This window comes from Sardina pilchardus, chromosome 15 (genome assembly GCF_963854185.1).
Source record: "Sardina pilchardus chromosome 15, fSarPil1.1, whole genome shotgun sequence".
NCBI classification, from domain to species: domain Eukaryota; kingdom Metazoa; phylum Chordata; class Actinopteri; order Clupeiformes; family Clupeidae; genus Sardina; species Sardina pilchardus.
This window is the reverse complement of record NC_085008.1, coordinates 3,925,127-3,951,294: the sequence shown is the minus strand read 5'-3', so window position 1 is coordinate 3,951,294 and position 26,168 is coordinate 3,925,127. Positions and strand designations below refer to the sequence as shown.

Below are 26,168 nucleotides of genomic sequence, written 5' to 3'. Positions count from 1 at the left end.
AACTTTACACAAACCACATGAAAGTAATACGGGATAGCATTGTGAATACAGTGATAGTGAGTCTGGGGATGTATAGTATAGAGAGCATAAGGAAGGGGAGATATGAAGTAATCCAATGAATAGCAGACATACAGTACATCATGTATAAATGACAACCTTGGGGAAATGAAGTGCTATACTGTTCAGCAGATATGTGGCCATGATGCTCACCGATAATGTGACTTTCTCCCTTTCTCTCTCTCCGTCTCTCCCTTCCCCACACACACACACACACACACACACACACACACACACACACACACACACACACACAGTGATGGCATACCTTGAACACTGCTGTATTGAGTAAATTGCCTCCCTTCTGCAAGGACCAAAAACAAATAAAGAATTTAACAGGAAACAATACACAATACAAATCAGATATAGTACGACGATGACATGCTTCTCTGTCCTTCTTATTATGGTCTATATGCAATTTTTCAATCTGCCTAATTAGATCTGTAAGCAAACAAGAGAAGAACAGATGATGAGGCCTCTCTCATGAACGTGCTTCAGCCAAGAGATGTGAACTCTTAACAGCATGTCTGAAGATGTACTCCTGAGGGCTCATTCCTTCTGCTGACTGCAGAGCATAGAGGGAGCTTTTTTTTTTTACTGTTTTTTTTTTTTTTTTGTTCATCTCTGCCTCTGTCTCACACTTCCCCCCTTTTGTTAAATTTATCGTGCCACAGTTGTTTCCTGCCAGGCCGACACGTCTTCGGATATGAACGTCTGTCACGTCAAATCCCTGGCATCTCCACATCTCTGCATCTAAGCTGTCCAAGTCTCAACCCCGGGCCACAAGTAAACCCCCCAACCCAAAGTCATGTTACGCCATCACATTTCCCCCTACACTGGGTACAGTAAAAAGCATATGACTGATTGCCACAATTTATGACATTTCCACTGACTTAATGGCTATTGTCTTGTTCTTAATGGCTGAGCTGAAAAGGTGATGACGATACTGAAGTGGAGATGCAGATGTAAAACCCACCTTAGAAAAACCCACCATCCACTGCTGGTAAGACCTTGTGTTACCTGCAAATGTAGGACATATGTGAGACAGCAGGCAATGCAATGGGGCAATGAGACTGCTTTGCACTGGCTAGGTGTGTTGGTCTAGACTGTGTTTAACCGTGCTAATATACAGTATGCATGTGTGTGCGTTTTTGTGCCCTTCACAAATCTGACAATCAGAGATTTCTATGATATTAGATCTATCTGTGTGAATGTGTGTGTGTGTGTGTGTGTGTGTGTGTGTGTGTGTGTGTGTGTGTATGTATGCAGCACAACTCACTTCCACAGAAGCCGCCCTCTGTGATCTCCTCCTCAAACAGGTCGGAGAAGCCCCGGCCTGCATTTAATTTGGCCAGTCTGCCGTCGATGAACTGCAAGCATAAATTACATCACAGCTTATTCGGACAAGGAGGGGCAGTGTGGGGTGTGGAGAGTATGGGCTGGTGTGTTTGTGTGTGTGTGTCTGTGTGTGTGTGTGTGTGTGTGTGTTCAGATAGCTAACTCGCCATTCCAGACGTGTTGGCGGGAAGTGAACAAGCGGAAAGGAAAGCAGGGATAATTCGGATCAGGTGCGGTGGCGGCACTGGTGCACTGGAGCGGACCGGAGAGGACCGGAGTGCGGCGCGGTGCGGTGCGACGTCTTCGCCCCCCGAAAAATTTCATTTCCTCCCTCCTCGCTGAGAACCTTTGCCTTTAAAGGCCTAATCCTTCTCCTTGTAATTTTCCTGTAATAAATATGCCAATTATGACTTGCAAGGCGTCGGGCGATAAACCTGGCCACGCTGCACGCATTCCTCCCAAATCCCCTCGCGACGGCCCACTAACAAGAGGGCCATGTGTCAGGAGCGCCCTAGCATGTAGCATGTGAAATCTAATAACAGGAATGATGAGTGCCCCCATAAAAATGCTCTTATGCCTCTCATTATCAGAGGCTTATCAATACAAAACGTGTAATGAAAGACACTCCTGACTGAGTGACACCTGTACTAATACGTCCGCGTTGTAAAATGAGACATGTCCGAGTGGGTGTCCATGTTTGCGATAACAACCGAGCGTACCTGTATCCACACAGTGAGCGCATGTGCGTGTTTGGCACCGTGTGTAGAAGTGTGTGCGGTGAGGGGTTATCGTAGTTTGTGTGTGTGTGATCGTGTGTAGATGTGTGTACGGTGAGGGGTTATCATAGTTTGTGTGTGTGTGAACATGTGTAGATGTGTGTACGGTGAGGGGTTATCATAGTTTGTGTGTGTGTGATGGTGTGTAGAAGTGTGTACGGTGAGGGGTTATCGTAGTTTGTGTGTGTGTGAACGTGTGTAGATGTGTGTACGGTGAGGGGTTATCATAGTTTGTGTGTGTGTGTGATGGTGTGTAGAAGTGTGTACGGTGAGGGGTTATCGTAGTTTGTGTGTGTGATGGTGTGTAGATGTGTTTACGGTGAGGGGTTATCATAGTTTGTGTGTGTGTGTGTGTGATGGTGTGTGGTCCGTGTTGTTGTAAGTGTAAGCTGGCGCATCTCTGGGGGTCTGGGCGGCCGTGCTGCTGGCCACTGGGGCCCGGGGCTCGGGTGTGGCGGGGGGACGCATCATTATCGCTCTCATAATGAAGGAGGAGCAGGGCGGGTCAAGCGCCCGCTGGACCGGCCCCAATTAGACAGCCTCATCAGGGCGCATTAACACCATCTCCAAACGCACCCTTATCGTCCCCACTCAGCTATCGGCTATCAGATTACACACACACACGCACGCACGCACGCACACGCACACAGATCTTTGGACCAGCACCACTAAGCACACCCACTTTTGCTCATTAAATGGATATATGATAGCACTGGTAACTAAGAATCAGAAATGTACACAGTCTACTACGCACACACATGGACACACACACACATGCACGCACGCAAACACAGACACACAATAACCGATACTCCTTTCTGTGCTCATCTAGAAATTGTAGTTGTGCTGATTGAACTTCAGGGATTTTACTGAAGGTTCTTTTGCTACCTATGAGAAGTATACTATCGCAAATACCACATAATTAAGCATCAAGATTGCTAATGGTGTTAATGAATGTACAACATAACATATTGAAAACGCTACATGAAAAAGCAATTACTTGCATCTATTTTTCAAGGGAGACTTGGGTTTGAAAAAGTAAAAAAGAATACTTTGGCCATGGATTGAGGTAAAACACTCCTAACCAAGTCCTATGTTAGTCAGAAGAGACAAAATAATGATGATGATAATGTTAATTATTTTAATATAAATAATAATAATAATAATAATATCAGTGCCTTATCAGTGCATTGTTTTTTTGGTTGATTTATTCACACTGGTGTGCGTGTATAGGTGTGAAAGTGGAAATATGTGTACAAATAGATTTCTCCAAGAGTATTTGGAATAGATAAGATGATTGAAAGCAGGTGGTTGTTGACAAAGTATTTAATTTTTTTCTTGGGGAGTCCTCCCCCAACACACACACACACACACACACACACACACACACACACACACACACACACACACACACACACACACACACACACACACACACACACACACACACACACACACACACACACACACACACACACACACACACACACGGTTCATGGTCAGTGCAGAACAAGGCAGCGGCCTTCAGCACTGCACTTGGCAGGGTGAGATAAACACATCTCACAGCTACTGAAGGTGTGTGTGTGTGTGTGTGTGTGTGTGTGTGTGTGTGTGTGTGTGTGTGTGTGTGTGTGTGTGTGTCTTTGAGAGGAACTGAGGGAGGGGTCTGTATACATGCCAGGAGAGGTGAAGTTTGGCGCAACTGGAAGACTGGATATATGACTCTTAATGGACAGGGGAGGGACAGGCTATAGCTGAGGAGGAATGTAGATTAGTTTTAGCGAGCACTACCCTCTTACTTTCTCTCCATCAGCTCCACCAGACAGACAGGCTCTACTCTTCATATTCCCTCCATGGATTTCCATTTAAGAGATCTGATTTAATAGCTTCGACTTTTGCATAAATATTTACATGTGTCCTTCCTGTTGCTGTCATTATTGACTACACACACCCAGGGAAGTGTTACAATTTCCAAATTAATCAAGGAAGTATCAGTGGAAGAAGAAAAACTGTAGAAACCAACATAACACCTAGCTAATTAGAGAGGCTGAAATTCCTCACAATATCCTGTGTGTGTGCGTGTGTGTTGTGTACCTGTTTGAAGAGCTGAGCATTGACGGCAGTCTCCAGGAATGTCCGCATGGTGCTGGAACGGTGGTTCACAAAACTCTCCTCACAGAATGTGATTGGTTCACCCTGTACATCAATACAAAGAAAATGAGAGAGACAGAAAAGATGATTAATTGATACTTGTCGATTACAGTTGTGCTCATAAGCGTATATACCCTGTACATACACATGCTAAAGTTGACTAAGAAGAGGAATAATAATAATAATAATAATAATAATAATAATACATTTTGGAATTGAGATTGATCTTTTAAAAATGTCCCTCCTGTTAAGGACAGCATTTTTCTTTGTTAATGAATAATGTATTGTAAAAAGATAGCTGTTCTTCCTTAAAATGCAGGGTCCATAAGCCCCTTTAACCCCTATGTTAAATTCCCATAAAGGTAGGCAGATTTTTATTTTCAAAAGCCAATTATTTCATGGATCCAGGATACTATGCATCCTGACAAAGTTCCCTTGGCCATTGGAATTAAAATAGCCCCACATCATCACAAACCCTTCACCATACCTAGAGATTGGCATGGTTTTATTTTTATTTCAGCTAATCTAATAACTGGTTAAATTCACATTGAGAGATTATATTATGGAAAGGACCCCATGTCAATCATGTGTATGCATGTACAGAGTATGCAAATGTATGGACTGTATCTATGCAACATATAGCAACACACTGCATGTTGTGTACAGTATCTATACGACATAAAGCATACTTTATAATAGGCAGACATACATCCATAATCTGCATAATTTACTTATCTTTGCATTCAATGTCAATACAATGGCATTTGACAATGGTAATCTGTCATCTAGTAGTCAGTGTCTGGTTGGCAACAGCTGTTTGTCAGCAACCATTGCTAACCATTACATCATCATTCCAATTAGCTCAGATGCAAATGAGGTGACTCAATGGCATGAAAAAGCAGACACACGGTATGCTACATCCTATATGAATTAACATTCTTCACATAAGTGGGCTATGTTCCTTCTGGTCTCTGTCAAACAGCCCAGAACGATCACCTTCTGTTACATTCCAGGCATAGCAGGTCAATGCCAACCATACTCAAAACCAGTACCTGCATCAAACAGCACAACAATAATTAGCCATATGGATAACAAGCCAGTAAAGCAGCTATGTCAATGTGACTCCTGATTTAATATACATTCAGCTCATTCCCATTCTAATTAGAAGCCACCTCCACACAAAGTGGAGTGGAGTCTCTTTCATGACCCTACCCTGATGGCATAATGCTCTGACTATAAAGTGAAACACAACATTAATGCTAATAATAGCCTATGGCCTGAAGTAAAATCACAGTGCTAAGGCTTTTATACTGGTGCAGGCGAGCAAACGACAGCAATTGTCTGTGTGTGTGTGGTGGGGGACTGCTGTGGTTCTAAGTAAACCTGGCGAGTGTGAATGAGAAGTGTACATGTGGGACCTGATGTCAATGGTGGTCTGTGATTTTCACCTTTTTCAAGTTCACTACTAATGACCTGCTGTTTTATCATTTACAGCTCACCAAGGCCTATGGACATCACAGCTCTCCATGTTACAAGAGTATGTGTGTGTGTGTGTGTGTGTGTGAACATTGCATCATGTAAAAGGGAGTGAGCATATCAAATACATAAAGCGAGGCTTCCAGCTGAGCTGTGTTTACGTTATTGATATGGCGAAGTCAACAATACACACATATACAGCCATCCAACTGGCAGAACTGGATTTCAATGGCAGGGAGCCCTGTCAGATGTGGCCTGCCTTTAGTGAACTGACCAAGATGCCGGCATAGAAGCCCTATATTTAACTCTACAAGTAAAACAGGACTCATAGCATAGCATGATATAAGCAGTTGGTGTCAAAAAGTGGTAAAAAATGACTGCTGGAGTTGGCAACTGATGAGATAGAAAACTATGCAGCTGGCTTTCCCTTTCATGCCACACTCCTCTTGGGCTTTCAAAATGGTTCTAGTGAGACAGCAAACGTTGCGCTGTTAGACTCCGAGCCTGATGAGGTCAGAGCAAGCCCCAACTCTGCACACTCTGAGACAAGAGAGAGTGTTTGTGTATATAGACCACCCCACAAACACACACACACACACACACACGCGCACGCGCGCACACACACACACAAAAGAGAGAGAAAGAATAAAACAAAAACATCAATTATGCATCCTCCCTCTGTTGGCCTACTCAAGCAATTACCCTTAACTCCTGGAACAAACGTGGCCATATTTGACAATCGTGGGGCAACTCTCTTTGTTTTTCTGCGGGGCAGCCCAGCCGAATTGTAGGAAGACGGAGCGCGCGAGGAAAGGCCGAGTGTGAGAGTAAACACACTTGGGGGAGTTTGAGGAGCAGAGAAGAAAGGCTGGCTGGCACGCCTGAAAGGCCCTTCTTCAAAGCGCCTGTCCGGCATCTGACATTTCAGAGGCTTCAGACAGGCCCACCTCTGCTCTCTGCCCGTCTCACTTTCTCTTCCGAGAGCCAGACTCTTCTCGTTCTCTTCTTCCACTGGACGGGGATAGTCAGGCCCCCACTCGAGCGCTTTTATCAGCTGCTTACTGCTCTTTAGCTGAACGCCCTGTCCGACCCAACAGCCCACCAGGTAATTCTACCGAGGACGTCTTTCATCTGGTCTTTTTTTCTCTCTCCAAAAAAATCCTTCGTTTACGACAGCTGCTTTGTTGTAATGTAAACTGCTATGGCCCTGAACAGGCGATAGGGGAACAAAGAAGTGATGATGTGAAGAGCAGAGGGATTGTGCAGGTGGAGTAGAGGTGAAGGCGTGGATGTGTTCTCCCGTCACTCACCAACTAAAGAGCAGGACGGGAGACCAGAACAACTCAATTCAGCACAATTCAAACCTCTGTTTCGTCCCCAGCCTCTTTACACAAAGCCAAGCGTAAATCTCCGTGAGATGTTCCTCAAAGTGCACCAGCCACGACTAAAAAAAAAATGCCACAATGCCTTGGTGTAAAGGCATATTTGCTACTGTTAGTAGTTTTGGCACAGAAAGAAAATAGAGATTGTAGAGTGACAGGCTGCAATGCAGATGTGTGAGGAAGGGCTTACGGGTTTGTATCTCAGGGCGTCCCGGTAGGAGCCAAACAGGGCCGCCTGAGAGCGCAGAAAGGCCCGGGCCACTCCACTCCCCGTCGCCGTCGACTGCTTCTTCAGCTTCCCCTTCAGACTGGAGACCTGGGGAGGGAAGGGGGAGAGGGAGGGAGGGAGGGGGAGAGAGGGAGAGAGAAAAAGAGGGGAGAAAAAAGTTAACACCTCTGAAATTGGTGGAGGGAGTGACGGACCTATTCGGTGTGTGAAGTGTTACATTTACAGGTCACCCTAGAAAAGGTAGGGGAGGGGGGAAAAAAGGAGAGAAAGGGAGAGAATAAAGAGGCGCCGTCGGGCCCCTCCCTCTCCCTCTCCCTCCCTTACCGAATCTGCTATGCTGCCCGGAGCACCTGCTGCTCAGTTAATTGTGGCCATGGCAGGGGAGAGAGAGGCGTGATGGGGGCTGTGGGGATTGAAAGAAAAGAGAACAAGACTATTCGGAGGCAGACTCACTCTCCTATTCCTTCTTCTCCTACTCCTCCTCTTCGTCTCTGTCTCCCTCACACCCGGCCTTTTCCTTAATATAACTCTGTTAGGTCCTGATATACTGCAAACTGATCAAAATGATTTCTCAGTGCGCTGTCTCCATTTCTGCCTTCAACAGGATGGATCACGCTCAGGTGGAGGACAGAGGGCAGCATCTTTCGCTTTGTTTTAAGCAGTTCAGGCACCGTTATATCAACCTGTCGCTTTGGATAAGTGTCTGCTAAACACAAGCCGACTCTAACTTTACCTTTCAAGGGTCTACTGGGGAAAGAGATCATTCTCACCACCACACAGGACACACACACACACACACACACACACACACACACACACCATCATTTACGAGAGCGTTAGTAGAAAAGGAAGACAGTGGGAGTCCTCCAATCACATCCTTTCACACAGTTGGATCTCCCATAAAGTGGATGCCTAAACTTAGGTTGAGGTAATGCAAAGGACCAGTCTGAGGGAGCACAGATTCACCACCTCTGACTCCCCCCCCCCCCCCCCCTCAAATATTGTCAATAGCTGATTATCAGGAGTAAGCTAGCGGTGCGATTCTACAACTTATGTTAATATCGGATAAAATGTAAAAATAGTTAACTAAGAACAGACAAGATCCAATAAGTGTCAGCAAGCAACTGAAAGGATAGGAGCATCAGCCCAGCTTGATGTCCTGGGCACAATGTGTGGCAGGAGGTGGTCAGATCTCTCCCTCTCAATCACACAGCCACATTTATTTTCCTCCCTTGGGACTCCTTTGGGCATTTTCCCAGTTTTGCACCATGTCCCAAAGCTGCCATCACAAATGTTCACAGGAATCAAACAAAGCAGAAAAAAGTTTAGCTGAGCTAAATGAACAAGTGTCATCTGCATATCCATGTGGCGACAGACGCTTTTATGTTTATGTAAAGTCAGCGGCGTATTAATATTTCATGCTGATGTGCGTTAACTGATTTTCCACAACAATTCATTTAACTGTCTTTTTCCGCCGTTTTGAATCAAAGGGAAATGAACTGTCAGTCTAGAAAAGGGGAGGGATGGGGAGGGGGTGAGGAACAGGAGGAAGAGAGAGAGAGAGAGCGCGGGAGCAAACCGGGAGGAAAAAAAGAACAGAGAGAGGGGACCAGGCCCAGAAGACAAATAAAGATGGATGTAAAACAGAGGTTTCGCTGTTTACTCAGCTCATCAACATCTAAAAGGTGTGGTTGGGAGGAAAAAAAGAGACCGTCTAATGAGACTCAAAGGATCGGTCGCTGTTTCCAAATGCCACGGAAATCTGGCAACACAGCTGCAAAAGAAAGCAAAACACACAAATCATTTTAAATTTAAAATCTATTTTTAAAAAGTGAGTAAAAAAAAAAAAAAAAACGCACAAATAAAATGGCAGATCCATGGCACACACACACACACACACACATAAAGAGACAGACAGAAAAGATAATGCTGAAAACACAGACACAAAGCAAGCTGCTATCAGCTTGCAAGGGGGCAAAGCAATGGCAATAAACCTTCAAATGAATAATTGCTTTTTTGATAGTAGCGCATGCACCTCATCAGGCAACCAGTAGCAGTAATTGATCTGTCAGGCTAATGAACTATTATACTTTGAGAAACGCTAACGAGGAGAGAGCTGCCGTGGCATCAGAGGATCGCCGCTCAGCTCTACAGGTGACAAACCTATTTGGCAGTGACATTTTTTAGTGTAAAGTCACCGGGCCTCTGATCTGATCAAAGACGCTGTCCCCCCCATCGGGTCCAATTATAACTTTAGCATTGTAACAGTGAGGAAGAAGATATGGAGGGGGGGGGGGGGGGGGTTGTGGTGGTGGTGGAGGGCTGGCAGTTGAGTTATGGTATTCATAATCTATGTAGAGAGAGAGAGAGACAGAGAGAGAGGGAGAAAGAAGAGGGGGCCTTTTCCAATATAGGTCTTTTCCCCATAGCTGTGATCTTTTCAATTTACATCAAGGGAGGATGGCCATGGATTAAAGTGCGTCGCGCGACTCTGTCGGCCCGTGGAGGGCTGCTACACGGAGCCTCATTAGAATCAACCCCCCCACCCCCACCTTACCCCCAGAAACTCTGCCCCCCCCCGCCACCCCCCACCCCCGATGGGGTTTGAAGTGCGTCAAAGTAAAGAGCAGGGGTGAGGGGTCGCGTGCAGAAACAGATCTCCATTTAACTGGGCAGCTGGGGAGGATAATTAGCAGGTGCGCAGCGGTCTCGCTGGGGGAAAGGAGAGACGCCTGGATGTGCCAGGAGCTGTCCGCCTCGTCCCAGCACCCAATGATCACTGTAAGGGTGTGTGCGAGAGTGTGTGTTTTTTAAAAAAGGAAGGTTTATAGATACACGACAGAGAGTACAGTATGACAACAAGTGTTCCCTGTTTGTTTTGCCGTGTGCGGGGGTGTATGTTGCCAACAACAAGTATGCAGTCAATTCTGTTCTAATGTACAACCTGTTGATGGCGAACAGGTTAATCTGCTGATTACCTCATCCCAAATTACACACAGTGGTCATCACTACCATCAATGGAACCCACTGTTGGTGGTGGCCTCTCAGAGGAGGGCTCCATTAAGACGAATGAAGACCAAAGGGTTTTAACCTCACAGCAGACAAAAACAGCAGCTCATCAAAACGTGCTTAGCAGAGATGTCCACTGACTCAATAATCGGCTCGACTTCATATCCTGTGTATAGGGCCGCATAATAGCCACACAGGCGCTCAATTAGCCAATTCTTCACTAACACAGCAAAACAGGACTCTGTTATCAGCACCATCATATTATTGCCACACAAAAACTTTTGCTTGTTTGAGTTCAGAAGTGATGGACAAGAGCTGTGGGCTCACTGGGATTCAATTAGCGATCTCAAACTATAAACAGCCACTGTAGAGCAGCACTGGAACAATCCTCCTGTGATTTTGAAAATAGTAAAAAAACAAAAAAAAAAAAAACCTTTAAGAATGTCAAATGGCACTGAAAAAAAAAGTTATGCTGTGACAGAGAGCGCGAGAGGGAGAGAGACAACACGAATAATTAAATATCAACTCCTCCCTGCTACCAAACAAACAAATGATGGGGGGAGGGGGGCATTAGATCTCAAAGAGTTCTGCCTAAATATGACCCTCACCGAGAAAGTCTGAGATGGGCTTTAAGAAGAAAAAAATGTTTTGTTTAAGGATTCTGTCCAGGGAAAGAAAGCCGTGGGGATGCAATTAAAAGCACTACAAAGAAAAAAAGAAATAGTTATGAAAATCTTCTGCTCTCGTTTGATGTGTTGCACTCCAAATTGTGCGCATACATTGTGTGTTCATACAAAGAGACTGAGACCAAAAAAAGATAACATTCACACAGACACACAAGCGCTGAACTTAAACGATAAATAAGTGAAAGGATTCTAATCGAAAATTTATTTCAGTAATTAAAGTCATTATGAAGTTTAAGTTTTCTTAAGACATATTGACATAATGCATACTAATGTAACATATTCTATTTTCATTAACCACTTCTGTGGGTAAAACAATACTCCCCTGACTGTTGTGATTCTAAACCAAAATCTGCATGTAATGTATAGTATACAATAGTAAGATTGTGTGTGTGTGTGTGTGTGTGTGTGTGTGTGTGTGTGTGTGTGTGTGTGTGTGTGTGTGTGTGTGTGTGTGTGTGTGTTCAGGACATTGAGTTAAATGGGTCAATCCCAAGCAAACAGTTCTGAAACGCCATTCTAAAATATGCATCTAAATATGACCGTGTTGAAAGAAACATCAATGAAGCCAATGTCTGCATAACATTGGCTGCGTAACCCTGGCATTTAAAACAGTAAATAACTTTAAATGCAAATGATCTATCAATTGCAAATAATTCTAAACTCTTTGCATTTTTCGGTATTCATTCACACTAATGACAAGTATGACAAGTTGTTTGCCATTTGCCACAGCAATGAATATAGAAGATATAAAAATGGAAAATTGAAAACTGCCGATACATTTTCTGGTACAACTTCATTGCAACAATTATAAGCCATCTTATCGATAAGAGCAAAGCAATACAAACAAAACCAGAAACTGAAAAATAGATATACAAATATACTGACCTCATGCAGTCACATCAAATCAGTACACTTTTGAACACCTCACTAGCACAGTACCTGATTCTTTCGGCATGATGTTGAAACTGAGTGTGTACATACGTGTGTGTGTGTGTGTGTGTGTGTGTGTGTGTGTATGTATGTGTGTGAGGGGGGATTATTCCGATCATATCTATACACACAAACAAGACTGTACAGTAAATGTATGTTCAGGTTTGGCATGAGTGTAATCAATAACTTCTTTATGCTCTTGGAAAGTAACGTCTGTCTTGTTCGAATGGTGTTGCCTCACGGTCTCCCTTTTTTTCTTTGAGCGTGCGTGTGTGTGTGTGTGTGTGTGTGTGTGTGTGTGTGTGTGTGTGTGTGTGTGTGAGTGTCTGTGTGTGTGATAGAGAGTGTCAGAAGTCATGCTGAACTTCCAATTAGTAGCACAACACTTTTTTTATTCCTTGCACTGCAGTGATCTCAGAGGACAGAACCAAATTGTAGTTTCTCTCATTTCATTTATTCCCTTGCTTTTGGTGGCCTAATACACACGAAGTGGGTGTGCATACTTTAAACCCAGCCTGCGCTGATTGAGAAGAGTGAAAAAAGAAACAAAAACAAAAAAAACACACACACACACACAAGATCAAACATGGATGGGTGCAAGCATATACGCTATGTCTGCGAGGGAACAGAGGAAAGGGGAAATGGGGGGGGGGATAGAGAAAGAAAAAAGGTGGTATAGCAGCTAAAGACAAGAAAAGAAGAGAGATCGGAACTGCAAATACAAACAACACACCTTTATCTCTTCCTTTTCGCTTTTTAACTAGTGATAATAAACGACAAAAGGAATATTTCATGAAGAGGAAGAAAAACACACAGACACGCATACACAAAACATAACAACCTTGCGCTTGTAAGGCCGAGTGTAAACAGGATGAAAAGGAAATCTAATTCAGACTTAAATTGTTTGTTACCGTCTGTAATGGATTCCCGAGCTCCTATTTTTAGCGAGTTTTAATGACAACAAGGAAAAAAGTATCGTATTTCTTTTTACCCAGCTAACACCAATTAAGATTGAAAATCAGGGAAACCGTGGGAGAGTTCCACAATATCTCAGAACCGAGGAGCAAGAAAAAAGGAGAAATAATAATGATAACAACTACCTTCATCAAGTGTAAAAACAAACAAACACGTTGCACATTTGGCTTTCTTTCTCAGAAACCTTGAAAACTGCAAATGTAATTACTGTATCTGAGCTTCCTGACGCCTCATGATTAATTAAAAATGGGGGGGGGGGGGGGGGGGGGGGGGGGTGTTAGGGAAAGAAAACTTAATTAATGGAAAGAAAACTTTACCCCTGAATTTGAAAATAAACGCTTGATAAAGCATCAGTCAAATGAAGACACTTATGGATTGCAGCATTGCACGCATTGCAGCAGTGGCTCTGCACTAGCCAGGTGTGGACCCACAGCTCTAAGCAGCAGAGGCTGCCCTGTGCAGGACATTTGCTGACAGGCTATGAGGAAAAGGCTGCGTCAAAACGGAGCTGCGGGCCAGAGGCATTTGATCCGATGTGTGATGAGTCGAGGATCGCTCAAGCACAGTGGAAATTCTACTTGCAGCACCGGGAACGTTACTTCTACGGCTCAGGATAGAGATGCTTTATGCCACTTTATTTAGTGGCATTACTGGACTACTTATGGTCATACATAGTAGTCAGTCTATTATTGCTGAATAGCAGACGAAAGAAAAAAAATAATGGCTCAATCTAGCGCCTGCAAAATTTATTGTGAATTTTTTCAGCCACAAATGTCAAATCTTAGCAAACAATTATTCAACTTGGAGATTTATGCCAGTGACATTTCCACCACCATCACAGGAAGAGACACTTCCTTTTGTATGTAACAATATAAATCCTGACCTTGGAAAGCGCAACTTGTCTGCCTACCGAACCCAGCAATTTCCTACAAACCCCATTGCTATATCTTGAATTTGACGGCAGCCCAATTATCATCTCTATTTGTAAATCCTGGAAACTTTGTGTGTGTGTGTATGTGTGTGTGTGTGTCTGTCTCTCCATGTGTATTGGGCGGAACCGCTACCGGCATGGTAGCATTTGTAATAGCCAATAAATCTAAAATATTATGTGTGAAATTGGGAGAAATGGCCATTAAGCGGTGGATAGGGGAGGAACTCGACGAAGGTCCTGTATCCCACCTCGGAAAAAAAGGTCGGGGTAATGCGGCACAAGTGTGACCCCTAACCCCTCTGAAAGCCGGGCCAGTGGTCAGACCATCCCTGTAATGGAGTCCACATGCTCAGGGTACGGCTGCCCTAACACATAATTGGATGAATCTCAGAAGGCTTGGCTTCAATCAATAGAAGACTCTCTTCTGAACAACACAAAAGAGCGGAGAAAAAAGGGAACAGAAATGCTTGCGGCTCTGTTTTATTATATTTGGCTTTATGGACGTCGGGAGGAATTGGATTTGTGTGTGTGTGTGTGTGTGTGTGTGACAGTGTATGCACACACATTATCAGTTGTCAAATAACAAGAAAAGTCCTCTGACAAAAAATGTATGATTTTGTAATGTCAAATTAATTATTGTATGTATTTTGTACATGTAATGTACAACGTATGTAACTAAAAACAAACAAAAACACATAAAAACAGAAGTTGACTAATATATAAATGCTTCCAGTATCAAAACAGCCTAACTTCTAAGCTGGTTCAATATCGCAACATTTCATAGTTTAAGTAATTCAATAAATAAAAATTCACCTTTACATGGTCGATGACAGACAGTAATTTATTAATTTATTCCCTTGATTTGCAAACTCTGACTAATCCTTATCCCATCAACAACAGAACGCGCGGACTAGAGAGAGTGTGCGGGAGCCGCACACATTAGAGAGCGAAAAAAGATAACAGTGATCATAAAGCAACAAATACAGCACACAGCAGCTGACATATTTGCTTTACCGCGGCTAATTCAATGTGATATTCAGACTATGTTCTGTCATTAGTTGGTGAGAGACTGTGAGGAGGATCAAAGAAAAGGCGCCGGGACGCCACTTCATTTATCACTTTCCACACAGAGATGCCTGTTCTCTCTAACTGCTTTTGTCATTTTCAAATAAGCCATTTTTAAGGGGACACACACTTACATTTTTATTAAGGAATGTGGCAGTAGTTGAGGCAGTGGTGGTGGCACTGTGTGTGTGTGTGTGCTTGAATGTATCTGTTTGTGTGTGTGTGTGTGTGTGTGTGTGTGTGTGTGTGTGACTGTGTCTGTGTGTGTGTGTGTGGGGGGGGGGGCTGGTCAGGCTAAAATGGCTACAGTAGATGGGTGGAAGCATCAGAGAGCGGTCTGTTGGCTCCTCTACATGGTCAAATAATGCCAGGGAATTGAGTAATAAAATCATCTACAATACATCTTATATGCACACAGATGCAATGTTTTATAAACATGCAATAAAAAGTATACACATACATTTCAAAATGCAGTTATACGAATACACATAAAAATATAAATCACACACATAAACACACACTGACACACACGCACGCACAAACAGATACATACAAGCACACACACAGTGCCACCACCGCTGCCACTACATCTCCCAACTCCAATGACGGAATGATGCAAAATAAACACGAGCAGAAAGAAAAGGGAGCAGGAAAACCACAGCAATGTGTCCACGGCGAGAGCAAGGGGGAAGGAGGGAAGAGGGGAGGGGAGGGCGGCTGATGGACAGGCCGGTGACCCTGTGCCGCGGCGGCAGAGGCAGCGGCGGCTCTGTTTCCTGTTGAGCCGGCCGCCACGTCGCCCTCGCCATCATTAGAGAGAGGAGGCGCTGGCAGGTGGCGTAGGACAGCGCCATTGATAATTGGCCCCCTTCTTTGACCGCACTACCTTCCATCTCTCCCTATCTCTCTCTCTCTCTCTCTCTCTCTCCCTATCGCTCTCTCACTCTCAGCATTTCACACACACACACGCACACTAGGTTTCTAAAAAAATCGTTAAAATAAAAAGGAGGAGTGGGAGTGAGAAAGAGGCCAGAAGGGAAAAAAAGGGAGAGAAGGAGGGAAAAAAAAAACCGTTCTTCGACGCGGTGAACGCCTGGGCAAGGATACGTGGCGTTACAGAGCTAACTAACGAAATAACTAAATAAATAAATAAATAAATAACAATCGTCACAGTGGGAGACGGGGGTTTCGGCCTGTGTGACAATCAGAGGAGCCACCGGCGGCACGGACTAATGATGGTGAGAAGCCGCGCACGGTTCATTTCGCTCTCTGGCACTTTCTTTTTCTACATGGCCGCTGCGGATGTGTTTATTAAATTGGCAGGGTCACAGGCTAGGGTGGTATGTTGTGAGATGGTGGGTGCCTGACAGGAGATTTAATGAATGTGTGTATGTGTGTGTGTGTGTGTGTGTGTGTGTGTGTGTGTGTGTGTAAAAAAATAATATTTGCAGACATGTATGGGTATATTATCTATGTGCACATAGTGTGCTGTGTGGTCGTTCGTGTGGGTGTTCCGTGTGTGTGTGTGTGTGTGTGTGTGTGTGTGTGTGTGCGCGCGTGTGTGTGTGTGTGTGTGTGTGTGTGTGTGTGTGAGAGAGAGAGGGGTTTGTACGTGTGGACTGGTTGCCGGACACTCACCACATCACTGGGCAGGTTCCGCAGGTCATCCGAAGGACTCTCCAGTGTGTTTGTGTCCACGTTTAGGATCACCACATCTTCCAGTGACCGGCTCCTCACTCTCTGGGAGACAAATAACAAACAACAAACGCTTTGCAATCTACACACACACACACACCAAAACACAAAACCTGATATTCACTCTCACAGAATTCACCATTGTCTCTGAAGTTTGAGAACTTCTGCAACACACAATATCGTATCCCACTGCATCTCTGGGATTTACACAAGGGCAAGAATGGAGCGATGTTGACAAAGTCAAATTATTAGCCAAAAGAAAAAGCCAAGTGACCACACAGTTTTAAGTCAAGTGACCATACAGTTAAACGTTTTAAGTTTTAAGAGCAGAAGGCTTGAAATGTCACACGATTTTCCTCTTGTAAAGTTTGTAACTCCTGCACAAAAACTCTTTCATTAAAAATAATTGAACAACAAATATATGACAATAATCATGATATGCAATAATGTTACTTTAAATGAAATGACTGAAAATTAATCCGAAAATAAAGCAAACTTTTCACCCAATCAAAGTGAAAGCATTCTGATGTGTTTTGAAGATCTGTTTTACACTGAAACATAAGTGCTGGAATTAAGGACTGTTCTGGCGACGTCAAACTCCACCAACAGCATTGCCAGTGCAGGTGGGGAGGAGGAATAGCCACATATTTGCTCGTTCGTTTGTTCCTTCATTTCTGGCCTGTCACATCTGACAGTTTTTTCTGCAGAGGTTTGCACATTGATTTATTCTAATTACCCGGTGCATGGCGAGCGAGTGAGTGCGTGCGTGTGTGTGTGTGTGTGTGCGTGCGTGCGTGCGTGTGTGTGTGTGTGTGTGGGAGAGGACTGTCACTAATGCGGGAGTGTGATAAATTCCACCGGCGCCTCCTACTGTCACCTACATCAAACGCAGGTGCGCATCGCCACTGCCACACCGACGGCAAAACCCTGCACCATGGCTAGCTAATGAAAATGCACACACACACACACACACACACACACACACACACACACACACACACACACACACACACACGCACCCTTTTTGTTTTCCTAAGTAGAATAAAAAACAGGCAAATATAAAATATAATAACCTGACAGTTTCTTGTTTTGTGTTTTAGTCCAAGTTTTTGGGTTTGGTGCATATGTGACAGAAACAGACCATTCATTATAATTTTATATTATGCGAATAAAATGGAAAAAATGATCTGATTGCGAGTGAGCAGTGATCTTTGGGGGCATGTCTATTTTAGCATGAGAGACAAAAAAAAAAAAAAAAAAAATCCACATTCTCTCGACCGTGTATTAATCCTACCCCCCCCCCCCCCCCCTCAAAAAAAAAAAACCCATCAGCCAACACTTTTCACATTTCAACAAACAGGTCTTTGAGCTGTGAGTGTGTGTTGGAGCGAGGACGAGTGACGGAGGGGCTGGGAAAAACGGCGTGGCCAGGGGCCCCCAGCACCACTCACCTCCAGGAGACTCAGATGAACGCCAATCAAATATGGCATGGGCGCACTGGGGAGGAGGGAGGGAGAGAGGGAGAGAGAGAGAGACACACAAAGCAGTCATTAGCAAAACACATCATCTAACTAATCCAACTAATTAACATCTTTTTCATTGAATTCCATCCCTTTCCACTATGTTTACCCTTACAATATCACAACTGTCAGTAAGTGTCAACAACTTGTCTTCTATAGTCTTCTGGACATGTTTTCGATACATGCTAGTTTCATGTTGACCTACAGAGGCGCTTGAATGGAAAGGTTTATCTACATAACATAAGAACACATAAGAAATGACAGTAAAGAAAGCCAGACATATTAACAAATTCACGCATCATTTTCTGCCAAGTCTAGACAAGTCAATAAGAGGAGAGGTCTGAGTGGCGAGCAGATCTGTTGGCGCTTTGTTTTCCTGGCAGCAGGGGCCGCGAGCGGAGGCTCTTGTTTGGGGAACAGACGTACTGTAAGCGTTAGCGTTAGCGGGACTGCTCTGCACTGGTGGTGATGGCTTCTGGGTAATTAGATTGGAGTGTTTGGTATTCGCCCCTTCTGAGACGGCCTGTCGCTCAAATCAGGTTAGTGCTGGGTAATGGTGCTCAGCTCCATACACTCTCCACACACACACACATGCATAAGGCAGCATCTGGCCAAGGCTGCTGTTCACAGGCCCATGACCACCCCTCTCAGTGGTGCTTTTCATTTCCCTACACACACACACACACACACACACACACACACACACACACACACACACACACACACACACACACACACACACACACACACACACACACACACACACACACACACACACACACACACACACACACACACCTAAAGACCTACAAAACACAGTCAACATAACCACAAACACACACACACACACACACATGATTATGGGCCATGCCTCGCACCGTCTAACCTCATTGTTGTCAACAAGTAATTGTGTTCATGTTGAATGGGAAGGAGGGGGTGGGGGGGGTAAAATTCAATGAATGAATTCCCTCAAAAGGCACAACACCCACTTGGATGAGCGCAATCAGATTATTCCCAGGCAGAATTCATCATCATCATATTAAACTGTCAGTGGAGGTGTACTTAGAGAAGTGAATACATCATTGTGCGTGTGGTTTTTACGTTTTGGGGGGAAAACTGACACACACATAAATTAGCCTCGGTTCCTCAAAAAACATCAAAAATTTCACCTCATATTCTACCATGAAACCTCATGCAGGGAATGATTTGTGGAATTGGAACATGATCTTTGGTGCTATGTGCGCTGATTGTGACACGAGCACAAACACATTGTGCAACACGATCCAGTGTAATAAATATTACAACAAATCAAAAAATAGGCAACCAGGTGTTCCAAACGTATATTTTTCCTCAGCTCTTCCATTACTTTGGTAGGTTTCGAGGCAGCCTGGATGGAAAACCCCAAAGAGTGTTCCAGCCCATTTACTGACAGGGCTCACTTTTCCTCAGCCTGGAGTGGTGGAAACATAGCTGGCTAATCGGCCCAGCTGTCAAACACAGCCCCGAGCCCTACGCTAAGCCTGTGGTCTCTGCCTCCATTACAGCTGGGCTGTGCTAACCCGCTAACACCTTCTCACAGGCAACGAGTGCTGCTCCGAGCTAAATGAAAAGCACTGTTCTCTCATCTTTATTTCTAATCTAGAATAACTTTCATTTGAAAAAATAAGTCTGATTTCTGGGTTTTGGCATTTTTTATATATATATATATTCACGGGGGATGCAGAGACTGCAGTGTAGAATTTGGTGAGAACAAGCTGAGACAATCAAATATTTAGTGGGGTGATTGGGAATATTCATTTGCCATTGCAGGGAGGAAAAAGACTGGGTCCACCAGGGGAGGCGGCTGGTGTGGGTGGAATAAGAGATCGAGGCTGTCCAAGATATTGCTGGCGATGGAGGAATACATTGGAGATGTGGTGCAAGCCTTTGTATTGAAAATGTCTAGCACACCAAAAATGCAGGCAGGTGTATCACAATCAACGCTTATTTGATAAAGGCATTATTAAACAAGAAACAAAGGACATAAAACATACTGTACAAGGCTGCTATAGCGATGAAGTTCACTGAATATTGCTTTGATGACTTCTTACTTCATATAGTTTTCCTCTGCTTGTCAAAAATGGCATTTTTTAAAATTATTTTTATAATGAAACCCTAGCATGCAGGTACACAATATCCTATTGAAAGAAAGGCCTTAAAAGGAAATCTCCCCTTTCCAAGAAAGGCCTGACTGTAAACATAAACTGAGTGAGAGAGCATGGAATTGAGGATAAAGACAGAAGTAGAGGAAGACAAAGAAGGCAAATAATAGCAACACAGACAGACATACAGAAGACAAACAAAATGTAAAGGATGCCAGAGAGAGACAAACTAAGACACACAGAAAGAGAGGGAGAGATTGAGTGAGAGAGAGAGAGAGAGAGAGAGCGAGAGAGAGAAAACAGCCACACAGAGGGCCAGGGAGGAGCAAAATGAGACATGTAAGAGAAGGCAGCGGTGGGCCTTACCAGCAGTAGTCCAGCAGATGAGGTGGGAGCACAGGGATGTATATGTGTTGCCAGTACATTGGGAACAGCATGGAGGCAGCACCGTGAACACACGCAGTTAACTGAGGGGTGAGAGAACACAAGAGCACCATGATCAAACTCAACTCTACAGAAATCGCTAGTGGAGGAAGGACCACGCTCTCCTAAAACAGAGTCAGATGCTGCCTGCTAAACCTGAATGTGTACACAGTGTACGTGAAACACACACACACACACACCTACACACACCTACACACACACACACACACACACACACACACACACACACACACACACACACACACACACACACACACACACACACACACACACACACACACACACACACACCAAAGTTTGCAGGAGGAAGGTTTGACATTCATCCCACTAACCACAAAGATGTGCATTCCTACTTATTTGGCTAAAAGATATTGGGGGGATGGGGAGTGGGGGCTTTGTACAGTGCAGGTACAACAGTGTTACAGTCCTTCATGGTACCCCACAGCCCCCTAGTGTAAAGAACACACAGAAAGGCTGTCTACATGCACGGAACACAGAGCTTTATTTGATCCCAACAAACACAACCTGCAATCTTTTCAACGAAAGAATACAATACATATATTGTACATATGTTGAATATCATAAAGGTGTGTTTAATGCAACATGCAACTCATCTGGCCACCCACACACAGAGACACAGATACACACACAGAGACACATATACACAGACACACAGACACACACATAGACACACACACACACACACACACACTCTACCTGGCAATTGTAATGACCTGCTTTACCCCAGGGCCTGGTTTTTCCTGGCCCCTCTTCCCGGATTAAAATAACATGATTAAATATGGAAAGAGAACAGAGGTCTGTGACGTCCCGCGGGACTTCATTAGGGCAAATTGCCAGAGAATGAAACATGAGTTAGCCAAGAGAGACGGCAGCGCCTCCACGCCAGCCCCTGAGGCCGCTGGGACTGCCGCGATGCTCTGCCACCATTGGAGCTTGCCCCCCCCCCCCCCCCCCCCCCTCCTCCTCCTCCTCCTCCTCCTCCTACGCAAATGTGCAAACCGCCCGCTCCGTAGTACCAAGGGAACACCCAACGGACACACAGACACACACACACACACACACACACGCGTACACACACACGTGCGTGCCCCTCCCGACACCGATCCCCCTTGCTCACTGACACACGCAATGTCACAATTGACCGGCTAAAGCGGCCAAGCTTAACGGCCAGGCTTCAGGGGGAGAAAAAAAAAAGATGAAATGGAGGACGAAAAAGATTCTAGAAGCTTCCTCTTCCATTTGTATCAGCTTGTGCCTTCATGTGAGAAAGGCATGTGGTGTGGTGTGGTGTTTAAATAGATAGTGAAACACTGCAATTAAACTAAAAAGATCTACAAACTATGTCCTGCAGTCAAAGATAATTCAGATTCAAATTTACAGCACAGGTGCATGGCACAATAGTTCATACTCATGTGTGAGTTACATCTTGATACACACGTTTTGGAGAATATTTTTACAAGGCCACACATCCAATAAATGGGGAGAGAAAAATGGCAAAATATAAATCCTAAAAACATTAGACAAAACATCCCCGTCCCTTGTTACTGATGGTGAAACGAGGTTGGAGGAAATTAAAGGCCCTCTGCCCTCTCCTTTCCCCAGTCTAAACTGCTTATTAAACGGCCGATGAATTAAGCAGCGCAGGCAGGTCAGTGGTCTCAGGTTAGGAGACCGCAATGGTGTCAACAGGCTACCGTCTCTCTCCTGCTCCCAAGGGACCTGACCCTGCTTCCACCAACATGCTGTCCAATCTACCCCCCCCCCCCCCTCACACACACGCACATCTCTCCACCACCTCTGCCCAGCCCAGCCAGCCCCCTCACTGCACTGAGGTAATGGCCGAGAGGAGAAAAACATGCCCAACTCAGCCCAATTATTTCAAACTCAGTTTCGAGGAGAGGCCGATTGGACGGTGATTTATAATCCAGTTTAAAGCCTCGCTGTCTCTCCGGCTGAGGAGGGGGGCTGTGCAGAAACTCAGATAAAAACCTTTGAAGAGCCAAACACCAATTTAGAGAGAAAAGAGAAAAAATATGCACAGTTTTGTGTGTGTGTATCCCCCCCCCCACACAACATTTCTTTTCATGGTGTCCAGTTGACTGAGAAGACGGAGAGAGAGTCCGCTCTAAGGTATCTGAGAGGACACCTCCAATGAGATAGAGAGGGGTCCTGTACTTGTGACAAGCTGCACACACCCCCCCCCCCCCCAGTCACACCAGAGGAGAGATGGGGGTGGAGGGGGGCAGGCTGCAGGCTTCACTCCCCATCTCCGAAGCTCCATGGGATGTTTGACAGCAAAAGAATAGCCTAATAAAATATTAGCCTGCATGATAAATTATTAATGATGCAAGCCAAATGGTTTACACAGTATAAAAAGGGGTGGGGTGGGGGGGGGGGGGGGGGGGGTTGTGGGGTGAATAAAGAAAGAGACAAAGCAAAGAGTCTGGTTGTGTCTGCGGTCTGCTTAATATTCTATTCAATGGAGTATCACAAACACAGTCCCACAGAACAAATGCAGGATTATGGCTTGTTTAGGTGCCTGCTTTTTTCACTCCTCTTCTCTCTTTCTTCACTTCCATCTTTTTTTTCTCTTAGCCCCACTGAGACCCTGAGAGAACACTGGTAATGAGCTCTGCCCGAGACCACACTGTATGTGTGTGTGTGTGTGTGTGTGTGTGTGTGTGTGTGTGTGTGTGTGTGTGCGAGAGAGAGAGAGAGAGAGAGTGTGTGTACTGGAACAGGTCACACATCAGATTATACAGATATGGACAGCCTCAAAGGGCAGCAGACTGCAGCCCTCGCATAAGGCTTATTCTGAAGACACACACACACACACACACACACACACACACACTCCGGGTGTCCCACATGCATACACTCTGCCAGCACATTCACAGTCCTCTTGAAGATTTCAAACCGAAAGGGGCAAAATTTCGGCTTTCTGGACATTTCATTTGCACCCAAAACTAGAAAGTGCTGGAACACGGCGGTTTGAAGTCGCTATTTCAACATCACTAGGCGTGTGATGAATGTGCCTACAGCATCCTATGGGAGAAGTGTCGCCCTTTTTTATTAGGCTCCACTCTTTGAATGAAACGCCTATAAGTTAGACTCCTGAGAGTAAGACTTGCTTGATGACAAATGTGACCAGATATGATATGAATTCTAACAATCTTCAAGTGAAAAAAATTAATTCAGTTGGAGTCTTCACAGAATAGCAATCTTCTATATGAAAACATACACGTATTCAAAGACTAGAAGTAAATTGCTTGTCTTGGGATTTTGTCCTAAATAGTTAAACAAAAGTAAATATTTGAACATGAGAGCAAGTGTGTGTGCTACTGACAAGCGCAACAGTTATTTGACAAGACGAGAAGAGACTGGGTAGTAGAGGAGTCTTTTGTTGTGTGAGAAACATGTGCTATGGTAGTGTGAAACAGAAAGTCTTTCAGTGACTGGCTTTTCATTATTGTAGTCTTCTGATGTGGAAGTCACAAGCCTATAGTCTCTCTCTTCTAATGATCGTGCCACCTTGTCTCCGAAAGAAGAGATTTCTGAACGACAAGACAAAGTATCAGAACTTAACAGAAAGGAAAATCTCAAACTTGTCTTCAATCATTTCACCATATTAGTTTAACACTGACTGTGGTATGCGTACTATTAAAAGGACATACTGTATGCCTGCTACTTCTAATCTTTCTTTATATCTTTCTTTCTTTCTTTCTTACTTTCTCTCATCATCCTGGAGTGCTTGCTGCATGCACTGTGCACTCTCCTCTCTAGTTTAAGTCATACTGTACGCTACTCAGTAAATTAGGAGTATTGTATAGTCTGCAGAGGTGTGTGAAAAGGATACCTGTCTGAAAAATGTTGAGGGGTTTCTGTTGCTCAGTCCAAGCTGAAGCCACAGACGTCATAGCAGTGAACTTCTCTGTACTTCTCTAGTGTTTTATTCACTTCAGCTTTCGGACCCTGCACCTCAGACAGGGCTGACACCTTCAGTGTTCAGGCTGGACATCCCTGAATGGCAAATGAACTGCCATGAGCAGACTATAACTGATGGTATAAATGTTTCAATACTGGTGTCAACATATACCGTAGAGATAGGATTAAGTGCTGTTGACAATACCATATATTTTTAACATGTGTTAGTGTAGAAAAAATGAAAATATAAAACAGAGCAAAATGCAAAGACCTATACTGTAAAACTGTAGGGCTAAGACCTCTGCAAAAAAGATTTATTATTAAAAGAATTATTTTACTGTTATTATAAAATAACAAACTGATTGGAATTTACCACCTGACTGGAATTTCTGTATCTGTGTTGCATGTTTAACACCTAGCAAAGCATTGTGAAACATCAGTGAACCATTGAATTATCATATCAACTCGAAGAGGCTGACCACTGGAAAATACTAATAATAGTTACTAAGACATATTGATTGGCTTTTAAGTTTCATATATTTATAATCACTCACAAAATCCCTCCCATGCTAGTTCAACTGCTAATCTCAAGCTAAATCTACAGCACAGCTAAAGGCCGAGGCAAGGAATCCAAAAAACAACACGAGAAAAAACAAAAACGAGGCCATTTTATTTATTCCAAGAGTGCGAATGGGCCGCTGCATACGGCATGTGTGACGGTGGCAGACTGTGTAAACGAGAGCAGCGATTTCTCCTGACACTGGTGACAACGGCGCAGTCCCACGCTGACTCTCCGACACCCCCACCCAACACCTCCTCCCCCAAGTCCCCCATCTCCTTTCCTCTCTTCTCCTGTGCTGCCGTTCTATCCTCCGTGCTTGCTTTTCTGTCTCTACAGGTCCTCTGCTTGTTTTCCCCCCAATTACCGCCACGCACGTTCCCACAGTCTGTTGACAAACGCACAGAGCCACTGCGAGCCAAGACCACCACACAGGTGTGCCACTAACAAGTAGCCTGCACAGACAACGACTAAAGGGGAAAAAAGGCACTAAGACACAGGGCTGTGTGTGTGTGTGTGTGTTTGGGGGGGGGGGGGGCGGCTACAAAAAAAGAAAGAAAAGGTTATACAGGGAGGACAGAGGACATCATGTATCACCAAATATAACCCTCTCTGTCTCTCAGCACACACACACACACACACACACACACACACACACACACACACACACACACACACACACACACACTAGAGTGAGAGAAAATGATGGCACTGGAGAAGAATTTATAAAAACCCACTGATGAAAGACAAGGAAACAGGAGTAAGAGAGGTGAGAAAGTCAACAAAAAACCAAAGTAGCACAGCCAGCCTGACAGACACTCAGGATAGAGGGCTGCAAAAGAGAGAGAAAGAGAAAGAG

At 44.4% G+C, this 26,168-nt stretch overlaps 1 protein-coding gene across 1 annotated transcript in view; it reads right to left on the bottom strand.

Moving 5' to 3' along the window:
• The window catches only part of dennd1b (DENN/MADD domain containing 1B), a 90,090-nt gene that overhangs the window by 13,404 nt on the left and 50,518 nt on the right, over positions 1-26,168 (bottom strand). The window contains exons 11-18 of the mRNA XM_062556453.1: positions 20,728-20,828; positions 18,152-18,197; positions 16,644-16,745; positions 7,371-7,496; positions 4,266-4,367; positions 1,337-1,427; positions 1,034-1,077; positions 326-361 (exon numbers count right to left, since the gene is read on the bottom strand). Of these exons, the coding sequence (XP_062412437.1) occupies positions 326-361; positions 1,034-1,077; positions 1,337-1,427; positions 4,266-4,367; positions 7,371-7,496; positions 16,644-16,745; positions 18,152-18,197; positions 20,728-20,828 (648 nt within the window). The remainder of the gene's footprint in view (positions 1-325; positions 362-1,033; positions 1,078-1,336; positions 1,428-4,265; positions 4,368-7,370; positions 7,497-16,643; positions 16,746-18,151; positions 18,198-20,727; positions 20,829-26,168) is intronic.